At 54.9% G+C, this 19,564-nt stretch overlaps 1 protein-coding gene across 1 annotated transcript; it reads right to left on the minus strand.

Annotated features, from left to right (window-relative positions):
• Positions 1–3: 3 nt before the first annotated feature.
• LOC131209850 (protein gustavus) lies at positions 4–19,317 on the minus strand. The gene is made up of 3 exons (XM_058202995.1): positions 19,187–19,317; positions 219–1,159; positions 4–143 (listed from the first exon to the last, which is right to left on the minus strand). The coding sequence occupies exons 1-3, from the start codon at positions 19,204–19,206 to the stop codon at positions 4–6; spliced, it is 1,101 nt and encodes a 366-aa protein (XP_058058978.1). The 5' UTR covers positions 19,207–19,317.
• Between the last annotated feature and the right edge of the window lie 247 nt (positions 19,318–19,564).

The raw sequence follows: 19,564 nt of genomic DNA on the forward strand, positions 1-19,564 counted from the left end.
GTATTATCTTCGATCCCGGTACAGGAGATAGGTTTTCATCGATTGCGGCAGGGCTAGGTTTGGTATGCGTTCCTCTAGATACGTTCGTCCGATCCGCTGACGAATGACGCGCCTACAGAGATCCATCAGTGGCAGTGGTTCGGCTAAAAGAGAGATAGGGAGAGGGTTGATTAGGACGAGGAGCTTATTTCCGGACAGGGCCCGTCGTCGTTACTTACGATCCAGACCGCCGATGTACTTCATCGTGATTTCGCAGTGCCCCCAGACGGCGGACACGATCGGGTAGAGCTTGCGGCCCTTCAGCCCCTTGAACGCGACGCCCAGGTACTGGCCGTCGACGATAAAGCTGAGCGTGCCCTCGTCCATGTCGAGCGCGACCAGGAACTTGTCCGGCACGAGGAACGTCTCCTCCGGCTTCAGGATCGCGGGGTAGATGACGCCCGGGCAGGACTTGTTGTGCGTGTTGTGGCAGAGCTTGTTGCGCCCGAGGTCCCAGCCCCAGCTGTGCTCGTTCATGCCGACCAGGCTGTGGTAGCCGACCGAGTGCAGGGGCGCCTCGGCCGTCGCGACGCCGATCACCGCGTGCGTGCCGCGCTGCCGCGTCGACCAGAACACCTCCCACACGTGCAGGCCCTTGGTGAAGCCCACCTTGCCCCGTATGCAGTCTGTGCTCTGTGCCACCGGGTGCCGGTGGAAGGTCATCTTGTCGTCCTCCTTCACGAACACGTTCAGCGAGCGGTCGTCCGCGTTCCACGAGTACTTGAGCTGCGTTTCCCGCGGCGCCGGCGGCATGTCGAGCAGCACGTCCAGGCGCGCCGGCCGCTGGAAGTGGGCCGCCAGCTCGCGCGGGATCTTCGGGATGAACGGCGACGGCTGGTCGCGGCTGACCGTCTTAACGCTGCCACTGATCTTTTGGCCCATATTCATGCCACTGTGGCCGCTGCCGGTGGTGGTGGTGCGACTGCTCCTGGTGCTGCGGATGGCGACCTTGTACGACACGCGGATACGCTGCTCCCCGCCGCACTCCCCTCCTCCACTCCGCGGATCGATCCGGTTCAGCACGACGCGCGGCAACAGTGCGGAGGCGGTGGACGACGATATGCTCTGTGGACGGCGACGTTCGCTTGACCTTAGCACCGGACCCCGGCTTGATTTGTATCTGAAAGAGAGAGAGAGAGAGGGAGACTATAAGTTCGTGTGTCTGACCTTGCCCGAAATCGCCACCACAGAAAGGGTTTTTCCTCAATCAACAATCGCGCCGCCCTTGGGCTCCTTTCTCCAGAGAGCGTCCACCCACCCGCGCTCGGCGATCGGCCGGTTGTTTTTCCCTTTTTTGGGTGGGAAAATGTGATCCAAAAATAGTATCTCCAGCAACAACAATCTCCGCCGATTATTCTGGGACCGTCCGTCGTCGGAGATTGTAAACATGCCCAGCCAGCGACCCACAAAACGGACCTCCCGCACCCGGTGAGAGTACGCGAAACGCCAGTCGCCAAGGTTGAAGGATCAAACGGCCCCAGAGTCTGGAGTCTCGTTGGACGTCGGGTCGAATCACTCTGGGGGCCCTTCTCGGCCCCCTTTCGATTCTTTCGATCGGTCACTGGTCGCCGTCTGGACATTCTCCTTTCGCTGCTCGCTTTCTGTTTTTGTGTGGAATTGGGGCCCAGAACGGCGGCGCAAATGGCGTTCCCCGCCGGATCGCGAGTAGAGAGAGAGAGAGAGAAAGAGATACCACATCGGTTCGCTGTTAATGAGCTGTTTTGCGCCGCAAGCGGATAATACGGAACTGCGCAGCCCGGCGGCAGCTGAAACACGCCAGTCGAAGGCGCCTTCTTAACCCTTCGCCTTCATCGATCGCGCGTTACGAAACAGGCTGCCTGCTGCTGCTGCCGGTTCGGATGGCAGGTGTCAAAAATCGTCCGATCGCCACGCGTCCCATATTTTTTGCAGCCCGAAGCCGACCGGACACACCAGCAGATGCTTTCCCAAATGGCCAATTCGCCCTACACCAGCATACTCAAATATGATCCGTCCGTTCGCCTTTGGGCAATTGGGAAGCTTTTTGTTCGTCCTCTGTCTTGCGCGCGGGGACCACACAAAATGACGGCTGCGATGGGATGGAGCTGCACTCAATAGACATTCACAGTCGGGTGTAAAGGCAAAGTCAACACGTATATCAAGTTTACATTTCATGAACAAAATTACCACTCTACCGCCATACCGGAACCCTTGCATTGCCTATAGGGTGATCGGTCAAGTGTATGGATTTGAAAAACCAACGATTATTGGGCTTTTCTGGTAATTGTAACTATTTAGTAAAAACTTTAACATTTACGAATTTATTTATACCAAAAACTGATTTCCAAACTCGAGTCTTCAACTCAAACCCATCTCGTCGTGCAAGAGAAGCCAGTGCACCCATAACGAGTGACTGTTTGGTGCGGATTTCGGTCTGGCGGCCCATATTCCTTCGTAAAAGAAAGAGGAGCAGCCATAATCATCGATAGCGAATTCAATAATACAACAGTTTTAACACAACACAACAGTTTCAATCCTGAATCAGGCAATAATGCTTTGGGGGTTCTTAGGGCCTTAGGTCGCCAAGAAGGGTAGGTTCGCGGACCATTCTGTCATCCCCCACTGGCTCTCGAGGCCACTGACTAGCCCCATTCACTAATAATGTAAGCATTTCGACGCTTTCACTTTATCGCACCCGAAAATGTCGAATCAATTTTAATTTAAATTTACACACTCGCCAGAGGCCAGAGTGGAGCGGAGTGTGTTCGTCTCTCTCTCTGTGCTATTCGGACCAATGCAGACACATAGAGAGCCCCGTCCGCGGAACGGGTTTGTTGTAACAAAATAAATACATTATCCGGTTCGTCCTTTCCCGGAGGGTTGCGTGTGCCAGGGAGCCACCGCTCGTGGAGTATTGGATAACGTCGAGGACGACAAATATCAAAATCATTACTAATTTCCTGTCCCCAGTGTGACCCTCCACACAAGGAGCGAGAGACACTTTGGTCAATCTTCGGAGTCCACCATAAAACGGTTCCGCCGTGCGTCACTTCTTGGGAGCGGTATTCCTTCGCAATATCTACTTCGAATGCGATCGATTGTTTCGCCTTAAATTCACCCAATCGAAGGGCGAGAGCGAGCGAGCGAGCAATACATCAAATGGAACAATAGAACCCCAGTGAGAGAGTCTCTACGGGGGGGGCGGCATGCATGATGGCCTGGAGAGGAAGCAGCAGCAGCAAATCGTATCGATTAAATGTCAAACAGCGGCGATGGCACGCCGTGGGATGAAAGGAAGGAATCACAATTCACAAGTGGCCTCCGCCCCTGGCTCTGGGGTTTGGGTTCCCCCTTTGGGCTTATGTACTACGGACAGCCAGCCAGTCAGCAATCACCACTACAGATGTTGGCCGCCCGCAAGGATATGCGCCATTGGGCATCGGGTGGTGGAGCGACAGGGGAAGCGGGTCGATGGCACACACCAACACACACCCGGACCCGGAAGAGAGGACCAGCAGCATGCGGCATCTCGCGCTTGGGTAAATACTTTTATTTCATTTACTAACGATGACGACGACGACGATCCCTCGGTTCACATCCTGCAAACACACACATACACAGCAGAGCAGAACAGAGGGCAGGATATACCGGGGGATGCGCGGATCATGCGCAGTTCCTGTTCCCGGTGCGGATGCTGCTTCTGATGCTGCTGCTAGGGGAAACACCCCTTCGCACTGCTCTGCTCTGCTCTGCTGTGGCAGCGTAATCTTTTCCTATGTACTCGCGGCTATGTGTGCGGTGCCGCGCATCGATCACCGGAGGACGACGACGTATCATATCGACCGAGAAAGGACCAAAAACAGTTCTCGCCCAACTGTCTGGGGTCGCCCCCTTTTTTGCCGGATGCAGCCAGGCAGAACGCCGAACTCCGAATCGATACAAACTTGGTGCTGGAGAGTTCCCACAAAATTCTTCGAGCGACTTCCTCGTTCTTCGGGTGGCCGCTGGCGGTGGTGGGATCATTGACATTCTCGACCGCGCGAGCAAGCTTGGCCAACGCCAAATCAATCGATTCCTGTGTGGCGCACAGGAGATGGACACCATTCCGGAGGACGATTGAATGGCGGGAGACTGGGGACACAGGAGGGGAGTTATTCATGGAAATGCAAAGCACGGCGACTGGGTTGCAATGCAAAATACAGCGCTCGGCAGCGGACCACAGTCCTGCGAGCTACCGAGGACCGACCCCGAGGGCGTGCAGCGGCTCTGCTCAGAGGGCTGCTGACGCGTTGTGAAATGGTGGCCACCCTAACCGACTCATACGCCTGCTGGGTCGATCGAGACGGTGACCACGGCGGCGACCAATTTGTCATAATTCATTACCCATAAGGAGAAGTAGGTTTGCGTTCGCGGCTCTAGAGCTTGGTCGCGGTCGCCCTTCACATACATACGAGGGCTGTTCAAAAAGTATCGTGAATTTCTGCGTATATTCGATATTCGATTAATTATTTTTAATTTCGGCTCAGTTAATTTTTGCCAACTGTTTTTTTGCTGACATGTGTTTTGGCGCTCATCATCAATTTTCGATCGAATTCGACCACAAAAGTAGCATCGCATTAACATTGATAAGGAGCTGTTGCGACTCTGTCCGCGATGAACCAAATTTGCTCCAGAGGATCATAAGTGATGACGAATCATGGGTTTATGTTTATTACGTAGAAACCAAATGTTTGTTTGTTTTAAAGTTTTAAGAGTCTTTGGGCCATAGGCCCTTTCGCCTCTGCTGTAGAAACCAAAGTTCAATCGTCTCCCAATGGAAGCTTGTTGTGCTGAGCTGAACAAGATCACAAAAACTGATTTTTAGAAGTGCTACGAGGGTTGGAAAAAACGTTGACAGAAGTGTATAATATCTTATGGGGGACCTATCTATGGGGGGGACCAATATTTTTTTGAAAAAAATACAAAAATCACAGAACTTTTTGAACAGCCCACCACCAGTATGTGTCTATCGCAATTATCTGGCTGGCAGTCGGACACAAGCGCGCGGCGCCGCATGAAAAAACGCGACCCAACATTAGGGGTTGACATACGCAGCCGCCGCAGCCGCCAGCAGGACCTCGCAGCAAAAGGCAATAAAAGTGCAACAAATTCACCGGGGCCCCGTCCGTCCGGCCGTCCGTCCGTCCGTCCGTCCGTCCGTCCGTCCGTCCGTCCGTCCGTCCGTCCGTCCGTCCGTCCGTCCGTGAAGTGTCAGAGGCGCGAGTGGTGTGTGGTCACATAAATAGCATTACTACTGTCCGCCTGCTGAGCCTGCTCCTGCTGCTCCACATGAAAGTAGTTTGCGCACGCGGCATAAAGAAAATTAGCCTTCAAAGAAGGGGAAGGGAGGGAGAGAGAGAGTCCGGCAGCCGGGCACGCACGCGGGCCAGAGAATGTCACGAAAGTGAAGTGCCATTAAGCAGCATGCGCCGGCTGCCTCTCATTCCCTCTCTCTCTCTCTGAATGCTCCTTTCCTGTATGTGCTTTCCCATAATCAACACCACGTCTGGTAGGGCTTCCCTGATCACCGATCGCCCCGAGAGGTTATGGTCCCAACAACAACTTCTCGGCCGGGATCCTTTCGCTTCGACTTCCGGGCGGCCCCCGGATGTGGGATTGCGGGGCTCGTAACGTAACGTGACACCACAGGTCACAGGAGCAGCCTGACACTCCGCCGAACACTTCAACGCGAGCCCTGTGGGAACCTTGCTTTCTGGGACACACTCGTCTACAGGGAAAGGATATGCTTATCCTGGGTGACTCACGACGCCCGGCGGTGTCCAATTACCCACACATACACATCCGCCCGAGGATCCCGTGTGCACCTCTCACTCGCCAGACCAGACACAGGAAATGAGAGAATCATTATCGAACTCTGGCCCGAAGGCAACCCTGACACACCCAACCCGATAATGATTACAGCGGGGTCTAAGGGGGGCAGACGGCTCCTGTTTTGGGGTACCAGCCCCCCTCACACGTGGTGGGACCTAGCCCACGCGATCAATGAATGAAGATCTCCGCTAATCCGATCCGCCCGATCGCCGGTCGAGCGGTGCGTTACATAAATTCTAATGCTAAGCCGCCGCCACCGCCGCCAACACACAATGCAGCGAGCTTAGCACTGGACAATAAAGAGGGGTCGTCGTCGGTCACACAACACAATTTGCAACAACAACGACGAAAAAAAAACAAAGCAAAGATCGATTGTTGAACGAGTCGCGGGGCTATTTTTCTGCCGTCGCCTCTGGGCCACAGTTCCGTCGGGTTGGCCCGCGGACCGGGTTACGTAAAAGGGGTGGCCGCCACCACCGCCACCTGACCCGGTCACAGGCGCGCATTATGATTGAAATGCAAAAGTCGCTAAGCAACATGGAACCGGCGCCCCACATGGGTGCCTCGGTGACCTTCGCAGCCCTGCCTGATCGGATGGTGGTGTTGCGGCGATACATGCACATAATACATCGTTCAATAAGTCCCGGGACTAGGCGTAGAGATGGCGCTAATATTGCCATTTATATACCAAGGTTCAGAAGTACCAACGTTCAGATAAGATGTGTCAAAATTTGATGTAATTCGAAATATAACCAAGAAAACTATAGTGGTTAAAGTGACGCTACCTTTGCAATCGTGAAAAATAAATGGACCAAAACGAGTTTCGTGTGTTGATAAAACATTGCTTTCTAATGGGAAAAAACACTGTTCAAGCTCAGCAATTACTTGAAGAAAAACGTTATCCGGACTCTACTCCGTCGAAAACATCCATTTGCTGGTGATATGCAGACTTGAAAAAAGGTCGTGCTGATACAATTGATGGAACAAACGATCAGAAATGAAAACGACGTTCAAATTCAACGAATTAGGCTTTCAACTGCCTTCTCATCCTCCGTACTCGGCTCTTTGCGGATCTCAAAAAGATGCTCCAGGGAAAAAAGATTTGGATCGAATGAGGAGAAGTGATCGTTGCTACTCAGGCTCATTTTGAGTCAAAAAACAAATCATTCTACAAACATGGCATTGAAAAGTTAGAGAAGCGTTGGAATGATTGCATTACACTTGAAGAAGATTATCTTGATGAATGATAAAGAATTTTGACGATAAAATGATGTTTTCATAGTTAGTCCCGGGACTTCCTGAACGATGTGTTACTTATGCTGCGGGGCGCAGCATGGCGGACAGCATCATGGTGATCCGGAGCAGGACACCTTCGCCACAGAGACAGATGGACGTTGCGAACGACAGCCGTGTGCTGAGCCACGAGCAGATGGCTAGCTTCTTTGTGACCGCCAACATGGGTGGGGGGGCCCCACTTGGATGGGGACTTGCGTGGGGATGCTCGGCGCCGCGCGCACGCGTAACATAAATCTCCGCCGCAAGGTAAGCACGGCGAAGTGCGCGCGTGCGCTCCCCGCTCCTAGAGACACGTATGGCCCACGGAGGTCAAGCTGCAGTTTTGGTGCACAGCCTCCACATACACATGGCCTATCGCTCTCTCTCTCTCTCTCACACCATCAGCGCCATTGCACAACAGCAACCGCCATCGACGCCGTAAAAAGACATTGCGCGGCGGCGGAGGAACCGGTTGCGTTGGTGCGCGGCGGCGGAGCACACTGGCCGTTCGTGCGTGCCATGCACGCCATTAAGATGACCTCGTACGGGTTGAGCGTGAGCGGCGTGCGGGCGCACGGACATTCCGATTGACCTTTTACCGAAAACAATGGCCATTAAATACATTTATGCAGATTGAGCATAATGAGCCGAGCTTGGCAGGCGGAGCTGGGGTGGGCTGACTGACCGTCACCCGCCACCCGCCGTCTTCAAGACACCCCCCCGGGGGGGGTGGTGGGAAAAATATGGTCAACCCCCTAACGCAACCCGCACCACCACCACCACGGCGACGATTGCTCAATGGCGGCGCCCCGCTACAGATATTGACATTTGTCCATCGAGAGAGGCCGGGCCGGGCCGGGGGCCTCTAATGGGCACACTCTTAAATCGAGCAGCAGGCCCGATGGCCCTGGCACGTGTCGGTGGGTCGGTGCGGAATGAATGCAAATCACCCCCAGACCCCCCATTCCTCCCCGTTCGAGAGAAGAAGCGCGTCAAGAAATCGGCAAACCCATCAAAGAGCCGACGGCCGAGGAACCTGTTCCAATGTCCACACGCTACATAAATCTTTGACACCTCGCCCGCCCGACCGTCCGTCAGCGGATCGATCAGGTGATCAGGATGCGACGACGGCTGGGGAGTAGCGGCTCTAATCCACCACCACCAACACTCTTGCGCGCGCGCGCACGTAGACCTTGAACGGGCGAAACGCACGCGCGCGAAACGTCGGAACGTGATGACAGATGGTAACACAACCGACAACAATTAGCACAGCGGCGCGACAATTTAGCACTCATTTTTTTTTTTGCTTGCTATCGATAGATGACAGTGGCATGTCTGTGGAGCGCAGAGATTACAGCAATCGGCGGCCACGACGAGGGCTGGCCACGTGTTTGCGGCGCTTATGCGGCGGCCCCTCCATTGGATATGCTTCAGTTTTCCTTCCTCTTTGTGGTTCGAACACGTTCCGAGACCACAGCCAGCCAGCTAGCTGGGCACGGGGCGGCTGCGTGGACCTTGGCGACAAACGCGACACGTGTTCACAATATCTCGGACCGACTCGGACGACGAAGACGGGCGCTTTTGAGAGTAGCAAAATTCGATCGGCAAACTCCACTCCGTCGTGCCGATCGATCGATCGATTATTAATCCAAACCAGGAGTGGCAACGAGGCAAAGCCAGGGACACCGCACCGTGTGCGTGGTGTGGGCGATAACGCCTGGCCGGCCAAGGTCCAAAAAATTAGGGTTCCATTTTCGTAGTGACCCCATTTTGGAGCGTGTTTAGTGAGAAGTGGCTGAAATGATTGGCCGGCTGTTCCCGGTGTCGAGTCGAGAGAGTTGGTTCACGGTTCCGCTGCAATTCGATAAGGTCCTGGGGTCCACCATCCAGATCCACCATTATTCTGGAGGTACCTTCCGCCCCAGATGTGAGCTGCCAACTAGTTCCAAAAGGCGAGAGCATAAAACAATTACCCAACCCAAGTCGGTCATGCGGGTTCCGATACCGATACCGGAGACACAGACGGCTTCAAGGGGACGAACGCCAGCTGAACCCACATCAACGCCGTGTCGCATCCGCAAAACTGCCGAGGTGGCCCTCATCCTCATATGACAAGCGAAAGATCGACCCAATCGACCAAACCAGCCGCCGCTGGTGACGACATCGTCAGCACAGAGAGCGAGCGCACGCCATTTTTTGTGTCACGCCGCTCGCGGAATTATTGTTTTTATTTGTATAATCGATACCGGGACCTGGAGCACCAACGGCGGACAAAGAGCCTGTGTGCTGTTGTGTCAGTAATTGGCCACTTAATCGATGAGCATCAATCCGCGCGTCCGTGTGCGGCGCCAGCCACCCTCTAACCTTCGGCGCAAGGCAAGGAGGAAGACCCTTGTGCCTGACGGCGAGAGGTCAAGGTACAGAGAACCTTGCGCGGGACGCGAGTGTGTGTCGTCAGTCGTCGTCGTCCCCCCCGCCGCTGGGGAGGACCTTCTTCTGGGGTCGTGACACACTCCGCACACATCTTGCCAAACGTCCCATTAGGACGGACGGGTGGTGGCCTTTAGCCGAGTCGCGACAAACCTCTCGGCTAGTGGCCTCTGCATTTGATTTATTGTCGTAAGTTAATTGCGCCATCCTGAAGGTCCCGAAAACACCCGCACGAAGGACCTCAACTAACGGACAGAGACCTCCGTCGCGTATACAGGGAGGGTCCATCTAGTGATTCCAAGTCTATCTAGGGGCTACACGAAGCGTAAAAACTAGCGTAAAATTAATTTGTAATGTCAAAACGTTTACGCTTCGTGTGGCAGCAAAAATTTAAAAACAAAATGTCAAACGTGTTTACGTTCTTGTTTTTGGTCCAAGAAAATAGAAATAGAAGAGAAATTAATTGATTTCTGAATTTTTTTATCTGTTTTTTCCGATTTTGTTTTGATTTTGTGACCAGCAAATAAGAACATAAATTATCCTCTGTTTGTAAGCAAAGCGTATGCAAAAAGTATTTACGCTCGGGTTTACGCCTCGGCCGACCCGTAAACGTTTTGACAGCGCCGCAGCAGTTTGGCATTAATCGTTAATGTCAAAATCATTACGTTACGCTTAATGTAGCTCCCCAGTATCGACGGCTCCTTTTTCTTTTTCGAAGAAATAAGGGTGACTGTTGTCGGCAGAAAAAAAATCACTCGTTGTGGGGTGTATTGGCTTCTCTTGCACGAACTCTTGTGAGATTTCCTATAACGATATGTTTTAAATATTTTCCAACTTTCTGCAAGCGTATAGTGTGGTCCCATTTCTTAAATTTCTCAAAGTTTTTACTAAATGTTTTTTAATTTTCATAATTGTTAGTTTGACGTTTCAAAAGTCTAGTAAAAAGTCTAGCCAAGAACGCTCCCACCCAGCTAGACCCCGGGGGCCCCGGCTACAACCACAAAGTACGCCGCTCAAAAGCCAAGGGTCGCGACACGACCATCCTGTTGTTGCTCGGCCCAAGGAAGGAAGTCACTAAGCGGACGCCGCATTTGGTATGTCCGCCCCCGGCGCAGAAGAAGCGTGTGCCTTTGTTCGTGCGTGGCACGGAAACAGGAAGACATCCGCGAGCGGGAGTAGCGTGGGGCTGGATCAGTGTGGCGCGGCGCGCGGACGACCTGAACGTGCCTGTCGAAGCGATAAAGACACGCCGCGGCGCGCAGCGATGTGTGATAGACGTCAGTCGGGTCCGGTTGGTCGCGGTTTTTACGCTTCGGAAACGTCGAAACAGACGTTCTTTCATTTCGTATGCACAGCAGCAGCAGCTCGAGTGTTCTTGCCGTCGTGGAGTGGCACTTCCGCGATCCGTTTCGAATCGCGTCACAGAGATCGATTCGACGACCATCCGGTAACGGTCAGCTGGATCCATATGCTCCCGAAAACGGTCCACCTCTGCCCAAAAAGCGTGGCCAAAGCAGCGCCGCGTTTCCAACTGATCGCACCGCTTAGCAGCATCGGGGGCGGAACTACTATTACCACTACTGCTACACCGAGCTACTGTAGTAGCCGCTTGGCTGACGCGCTCTGTGAAGGCCGGAACACGGCCAAGCGAAACCGACGGAAATCTATTGTCAAACCGACTGACTGCGAGCCCTGTGTGTGAACTGTTTACTCGGTCATGCAGGGCGCGGGCGGCGAACTTTTTACCAATCCGCGCCGCGACTCTGCGCCTCTGGCTCTGAATCGGTGCTTCTCGCGATCCTCGCTAACTCGTCCCTACAGTCCGAAGAAGGTTCTGCAAGAGGGCTGAAAATAGACAGACAGAGCAGCGCGCGCACATCGCGAGTTCTCCATCCGGAAAGTGCACGGCCCCCAGCCCTCCTTCTGGGGGGTGGGGGGGAGGGGACACAAAACTGGTTTCTCGGGGGGCTCACTGACCTCACACTGTCGTCCCCGTCCCTAGAAGTCCCTAGTCAGTCGGGTTGTGGTGTGTACCAGGAAGTGGAAAAGATATGGGAAAATTTTGTGCACACTTTCCATAAGGTCAGCCAGATGATGCTGGCGGCTCAACACGCGAGAGAGAGAGAGAGAGAGAGAGCTGCTTGCCGGCTCACGTCCTGACCCGCTCAAGAAGAATGTTAATGAAAGCAGATGTGCCTGCTGCTGCTGGTCGTCGTTCGCTAGCGCTGCGTTCGGCACGGCTCGTGTAAATGTCAGATCAGGATTCGCATCTCTCCGTAGCAGCAGGCAGCGCCAGCAGCGATCGAGAGTTAATTTTAGCGCGTCACATTTTCCAAGCGGAAACCGCGCCGCGTTTCGGATCCGTTGCCGTCGCCGCCGCCGCCGCCGAGATTGGCATTTCCCCTTCACAGTATAGTGGCGCGGCCAATGAACTGATCTCTCCGCGATCCTCTTCCACGCGCTGGATTCTGGAACCCTCGCTCTGGATTCTGGCGAATGGAGAAGACGTTTCCTGGGTACTGACACGCTGACTGGTTAAGGACCCGATGACGATGACCTTCTCACAGGCTGTCACAGACGCAAAACAGCTGGCCAACCCGAGGGAGTCGGAGGAGGAGGAGCCCGATCAGCGATGCCCAGAGACGCGCATGTTTATTCAACGGTTTTCGGTTCGGTTGCGTGGCGTCATTTCAAACGTCTTGGTGGGAGAAGGTCAGACAAACAATCCGATGGTGACGGCGACCCGAATCATCTCGGTGAGTCGACCTTCAACGGCCCGTCAGACGAGAGCAAACATTGCGGTCACCGCCGAGATCCGTTGTTGTCACCACCGAAGATTCCACAACCGAAGCGAGAGAGAGAGATACTGTGTCAGGGAAGTCAGGTGGTAATGGACACGACCGGGCTGAGGATTCGAGGGGCTCAATTCTCGCCAGCCAACCAGCAGCTGACCGTGCACCGTGGACACCGTTGTGTGATGGTCACTGCGCATCTCGACACGACTGAGAGGCTGCGAAGCTGGAGGCTGAGCCAGTGTGGCCAGTTGGGCTCACCGAGCGCACCGGTTCCGGCAGAGCGATGAAAAACAAGGGCCAGTCAGTTGTCGTAGACCATACACACCAACCCACCAACCCACCATTCGAGAGATCAATCGATCCGAAGCATGCACACCACCCACCGGGTGGGTGGGTGAAGCGGGGGGCTGCTGGGTGGTGGGCATTTTATGTATATTGTTTTCAATGCAGTGAAACGTGAACTGAACACCGAACCTCAACTATTTTCCATGCGCCCGACGGGGCCGAAGACTTGGCGGACCGACCTCCGGCGTGGATCGGGCCGGGCCGGGCCGGGCTGCTGACTCCTGGGGCTGGGACTCCTGGTCTTGGCCGTTCCGAGTGGCGCGTTTGCAGCGCGTTTCGCTTTTCGCGCTCTGCGCGCAGCACGCCGCTGCTAGTGAACTGAAACCGCACGGAACAGTGACGACGACGACGACTCTCTCGCATCGCACCAGCAGCCAAGCAGTCAGCAGACACAACAGCAGCACCACCACCACCATCCCATCACTCCCCACCCCCTAAATTAGGTAGTGACGGCTCCCAAAACTCTCCCTCGCCCAAAAATCCCGGACCCAGAACGGAGATCCCATTTAGAACAGGCTGGAAATTAGTTAAGCCTAGCCACCCGAAAACGAAAGGTCCACGGTCCAAGAACCACCGACCGACCAAGTAGACGTGGTGGCGGTGGCGGTGGCTTCGGTTACTAACTTTTAGTACCGAGAGCGAGACGACCTCGGGACCTCGGTTCCGTTCTAGCGATCGTGACACCCTGGGGCCCGGGAGATCGGACGAGCGGGGAGAGAGTGCAAAAAGGCGGCGTCCAAAATGGCATCAAAATGGGGTGGGCGCCCCCCATCCTCTCCCCCCCCGCCCGGGGGGCAACATGTGTAACGAGACGCACATATTATTTTCGATCTACCATTTACGCGCCAGAAGAAGCCGTCGACGCCGCGGCTAGTTGGCGCATGTCCGGAACAGCCCTGGAGCACGGGGCTCACGGGTCCGTGAACGCAGCACACATCACATGCTGGTGGTGGTGGGGATCCGGGCCGCGCCGGTCGGGTTTCGACCGGCTGAAAATACGATAATCACACATTATCTCAAATTATTCATTGGAAACTTTTGTTCAATTGTGAAACGTACACCAGCAGCAGGGGCCCAGCCAGCGCCGCTTTGGAGCGGAAAACGGGGCGCTCCAGTGCCCTCTGGGGGTGGTGGGGTCGCCTCTCCCGTGAGGGTTGGCTGACTGATTGCGGGGCCACACCACCGGCCAACGAAAACGGGGTATTGTTTGAGTTCACCCGACCCGTGTCAAGTCGCCAAGGATATGGTGACCCCGAAAACTAGTGAATGAAGCGAAGTAGTCGTCCGGGGGATGTCCACCGAGTCTTCAACCGATTTGGGCTTGGAACTTGAGAATCCTGGATTCGAAAAATTTCTGATGTTTGTTCTTTTGAAGGGTTATATTGAGAAGGGAGATAGGGACTCCGCTCCATGAGAACCAACAATGAAACGTTGATTTGCTGACTTTAAACGATACAGAACGCAGAGGACGACCGAAAGAGATGTTACATACAAACTATTCACAGCAATCGGCTGGAAAGGTTAGGGCCTCGGTATTTTGGGGGTATTTTGTCGGGAATGGAATGGCTGATCACGTTGATGAAGCCAATTTTAAACAAAAAAAACCTCTCGTTTTCCTCCTTAGGCCCGGAACTTTTAAGCCCACGTGTTTCAGGCCAAGCGAGAACGGTCAAAACCCATATAGGCATCTGTGATCCGTTTTCGGCCACGATCATCATTCGCGCTCAACTCTGTACGGAAGCGATTCATTAATTAACCAAACACAGTGGCTAGAGTGACCGAACCGAAAAACCGGCACCGGAAGCCAGAGACCGGACCGAGTTCGGCGCCGCCGCTGCTGCCACCGCCAACCGGTTCGCCTTGAGCGAGTGGAGATGAGCGGATCTTCGAGGTTCGAGATCTTCCGCCAAGGGGCCCTGTGTAGAGGGGGTCCGAGGACGGTCAAACGCTTAATTTGCAAGGCAACGCAATGGCCACACTCGAGAGCTGGGCCGTGGGTTGCCTGGAAAAGTGCCAGAGTGATGGTGACGTCATCGCGCCACGTGTGGTCTGGCGTGGGGTACGCCACTTAAATAGAGTTCGAGGTGGTGACGGCAGCCAAGTGTGCAGCGAGGTTCCAGCGACATCATGTCGAGAACCTGCCCTGGGGAGGGCGGCGTTCGCTCACGCAGGAAGAAGAAAGTGATTTTCCAAATTTAGAAGCCATTCTTCCAGTGTGGCCCTCCGTCCCATCCCAGCGGTGTCACCAAGTGCCAGCAACAGCAGGTTCTTTCTCCGTGTGTGGGGGGCGGATCGCAGGCGACACATGGCGTAGCAGTTGATCCAGCATCGCGAGAGGTTCGTTGCCCTTGTTGGGCGAACCGACCTCCCTGGTCCGCCCGCCCCGACCATCCACCCGCAAGGACGTGAAGTTGTGAGCGACTTTCATCGCTTGTCGCACTTTTGGGAAAGTTGGTGCCGCGTCGTATTGAGTATTTTGGAATTGGAGTTTTCGCGCGATCGCGCTTTTTGCGTACCACGCTCTCTAGGCAGCGCACAGGAGCCGCCACGCAGCTGGCTGGAACGGATTGGACACGGGGACTGGACCGAATCGCATCGCGCATCGACGAACTGCTGCACCGCCGGATCCTCGCCGGACCGGATAAGGAAACTGCGTGCATACGTGCGTGCGTTTGTGTGTGTCGGGGTGGCCGGCCGTGTTGTTCGTGCCGATCCATGCAAACCGACCACGGGGCGAGGGTGAGTTGTGGGGGCACGGCTGGATGAGCGCGCGCGTTTTGATTTGATTTCGTTTGGTTGGCCGGTTCTCCTGCGCATGACTGGCGCGCGGAGTTGTCCCGTCCCGGTGGGCCGTGGCAGTGAAGTGGGTGCAGTTTGGGTGGATGATTTGATGCTTCTCGTTTCGCGTTACGTAGCAAGCAGGCAGGCAGGCGCGTTTTCCAAATAAATTTCTTTGTCTATCGATCGAGCGCGAAAAATCATAAACCCTCTCGTGTGGCAGCGTGTTGTTGCTGTGTGTAGTGATGCAGCCAGCAGCTGATGCTGATGAAAGTACGCAGCTGGGGGGACGGGACGAGGAAGAAAGGGGGCACTGTGTGGGTCTCTCTCTACGCAGACTTTTCCATCGATTTCGGGATACGCGTCAGTTGTCGCGTTGCGCGTCGCGAACCGTTGCGCAGCAGCTGTGCGCCTTCCCCATACGGGTGGGGGTGGTGGTGGGTGGCCCCGAGGCGGGGGGTCTATTGGCAGCAATCGGCGGACTTGCTAAATGGTTGCATACACACGGCGCGAACTCAACCGAACCGGTTTCCGTCGGGTGGCCACCACCACCACGTGACTCACCACCCGTCCGTCCGTCCCGTTGGTAGTAGAGAGAGGTCGGTGGTGGATGTGGCCGGTGTGGTGGTGGTGAGTCGCGGGACCGTTGCTACGGCGTGGACCGAACGTCCGAATTTTCCCGGAAATACCGCGGCGGCTGGGCCAAAACCTTGACTCACAATCCGATGGCGACTTCCGAGAAGGTCTCTCGACGTGGCCTGGGGACCCGGATGACAACGTGTGACGAAATGGGGGGGGTCTCCGTGTACCGTGCGCGCCGCGCGTTAATAGTTTTACGGTTTTACGACCCTTTATAATTAGGTGAATCATCCGAAACGGCCTGAAAATACGCTCTTCGAAGGGGCATTGACCGATTGATGATCGCCCGCCCGGGATGCGAGTTGCGGAAAATCAAAACACCCCTTTTCCACACACATTTCCCGAGCGGAGAGAAAGAGAAAGAGTCAGCAGGGTCCTGGCAACCACGTAGCGTGGCATGAAATGCCGGTCCTTGCGAGATCCTGGCACGGCGACCCTTTCCCGTACAAACCTCTACCCGACTCGACTACCACCACCATCGGGAGGTTCTGCGGGTCGCTGGCGCTGATACGGAGTGTCGTGTCGTCAATCGAGTAGGCAACAAAAACCGGGTCCGGGCCCGGGGTCTGAGGGCCCGCGCCAACCATCACAGCACAGCAGCTGTCATATTTACACACTTGAGGGGTTTTACCGTGCTGCTGGAGAGGGCATATGACGCGGGTAACCGACCGTGCACGACGTGTACAAAACACAGTCCCCGTAGGGAACGCACGGAGGCCGCGGCCCAATTCGCGATCGAACAAATAAAGCCAACTCACAGGCCCCTCTCGTCCACGCGTTGGCGTACAGCAACTTTGATCAAACTTTTTGTGGGCCTCCGACACCAGACAAAGAAATCACCGAAAGCCCAGCGAGCTGCCCACGGGAGGCCTTGGGCGGGAACCCTCGAATGTTGTTCGACAAAACGGACGATCGTGGCGATCGGCAACGAAAGGGTTTTTAGTACCGCTCCGCCGAAACGGTAGAGGAGTTCCGTGTACCTCGTTCGGAGCGCGTAGTAGGAAGAAGATTTATGGCACCCGCAGCCGGGCAGTCAGAGAAGAAACCCAATACCTAGCTTGCTACCCCGAGATGGGCTCCGGCCGGCGGGCCCCGGCGAGGCAAGAAAAACAACGGTCAGAGATTAAGGTAAACCCGACCAAAAAACTGGCTGACCATCGTTTGCCTGCCATCGTCTGCCGGCGGTTACAAGGTCGTCGTCTGCCACTTACCGCGTGAGCGAGTCCACCAGTCAGCCATCCAGCCAGATCATCATCATCAGCATAAAGGCCCAAAAACCGTACCCTCGCGCGATTGAGTATCAATCAGCTGCCGCTGGTTTGCTGAATGTGCGTCATAAGTACCAGCTAGAGTACCCCACTTCGGAACTGGGACCACAAAATTCCCAATTGCTCACCCCCGGTTGTTGATCGAAACCACCCGATTCGAGAGCTCCGAATCTCCCTGTTCCGCTGGCTGACGTGAGTAGAGTACACAAATCATGCCAACGACACGAAACAAACTGCTCGAAACTACTCGAAACTGCTCGAACGTGCGTTCCAGCGTACGGGCGATACGTAAAAAGACAACAGTGCGATAAACACCGCTACTAACACCGAGGGGACCCCCCCGGTCCGCAAGCAAAAGTGCATGAATTGTGTTTGCCGTTTGCCGGCGAGAAGTGCAGCGAAAAAAAAACATTCAATGCGCGCACTTTTCTCAGCTCCGTTCCTAATCGCGCATCGGTGGGAAAAGCAAACGGAACACACAGGCGCGCGTCGTTCCACTGCCCACAACACCGCCCCGTCGTCGTCGCCGCCGTCTTATCGCCTGCGAACCGAAACACGACTGATTGGTTTGTTCTGGGTTTTTGCTTCAACTTCACACCGCCATCGTCCGCTGTCTGGCAGCCAATTACCACCACCATCACCACCACAGCGACGACGACGGTTCAAAACACGCTGACAGGGTGATAACGGGTGTTATCACCGGCCGCTGATACGGGAGAGTGAGGAGTTTGGCCACGAATATTCCTGTGTTAGCCTTTCGCACACAGCGCGAGGGAAGATGGGCCAAGGTGAGAGAGAGTGCTTTGTGTATGCAGCAGCAAGCAAAGCGGCACACAGGAAGTTCGTGGTGGCGTTCGCGTATCTGGCCCGGAAGTGACGATGACGACGACGACTTCACGGCAACCGGCCGGCCGGCCGGCCAAGTCAGCGTGCGCGCGCGTGAGCTTATCGTGAAACAGAGTTCACGGACTTTATCATGGGCAAACAGTGCGCGATAGTCGCGCGGACCCAAACACACGCTGACAGCACGATGAGAGATTAAATAAAGGACTCGGACCACACCACACCGATCCATCATCGAGAAAGTGTCCCAAGTGATCGATCCCAAGTCGAGGAACACACCCAACAAGCTGAGCGAGAAACTCCCGGCTGTGTAGAGTGGTTGACACATTTATCGGAACACGAGGCAGGCAATCCGGGAAGATCAGGTTCAAATTGAAACAAAATGTCGCACCCGAGCACAGAGAGCCCCCAGAGACCAGGGCGGATGTGTGTTGGTGGTGTGCTAACCAACCAACCAGCCGGGGGTGCTTAAGTGGTGTTAATGGAGGCTGCCGCACGCACATTCAGCCACCGAACCGCACAGATCGGACAAGATAAATCGGATTTCGAGTCGAGCACAGTATGTGTGCGTCCGTGGGCTGTTAAATTCCTTTTTCTCGCATCAATACCATACGGGATTTACACAGCATCCGCTGGCCACGGGGTACTCGCACACGCGGCCAGCTAGAGAGTGCATCACCCTGTGGTCGTAATGGCCATCAACTCGAGAATACGCTACCGGTTTCGGCGGCGGTTCGTTGACCGACGGACCGCGCCGGAGTCGGTGGTATCGAGCTCTAAAATAAAAGGATAGATAAGCCGGGAGCCACCGCCACACTGCGTACGGCTTCCATATTACTGCTCGAATTCGAGCACTGACATACCAGAGAGCCGGAGACAAATTAGCACACGACCGACTGGCTACTACTGCGAAAGAAAAATTACCTTTTTCGTGCTAATTCCATTTAGATGTCTTTTCTGGAGCCGTGTTCTTGTTCGCTTGTTCGCTGCTGCTGATCCGCGGGCCAGTTGCGGGTTAAACGTTGATATCCCCGAGCCCGGGGGGTTGTGTTCTTTCCACCGCACGATAGAATGCTGCCACAATTGGCTGGCTTCCGGGTGCTTCTTTAGCTTTCCTTTCTCGCTCTCTCTCTCTCTGCCTTCTTGCTTGCTAGCTCGAAAAGCTGGTCACCGTTTGTTTCACTCGCAACAACACGCGGCGCGTACAGAAGTAACCACTGCCAAACAACACTACTGTGGGATATTGGGTATGTTTCTCGTATTCGCTTGGCGCTCTCGCTCTCATCCAGCAGCTCTGCTCGA

The sequence above is a fragment of the Anopheles bellator genome, chromosome 2 (assembly GCF_943735745.2).
Source record: "Anopheles bellator chromosome 2, idAnoBellAS_SP24_06.2, whole genome shotgun sequence".
Classification (NCBI taxonomy): Eukaryota; Metazoa; Arthropoda; class Insecta; order Diptera; family Culicidae; genus Anopheles; species Anopheles bellator.

Coding starts and splice junctions, on each gene's coding strand:
- LOC131209850 (XM_058202995.1), bottom strand. CDS start 19,206: ATGGAATTAGCACGAAAAAG. Junction 1,160..19,186: donor ATGGAATTAGCACGAAAAAG/GTAATTTTTCTT, acceptor TCTCTCTTTCAG/ATACAAATCAAGCCGGGGTC. Junction 144..218: donor GTACATCGGCGGTCTGGATC/GTAAGTAACGAC, acceptor TCTCTCTTTTAG/CCGAACCACTGCCACTGATG.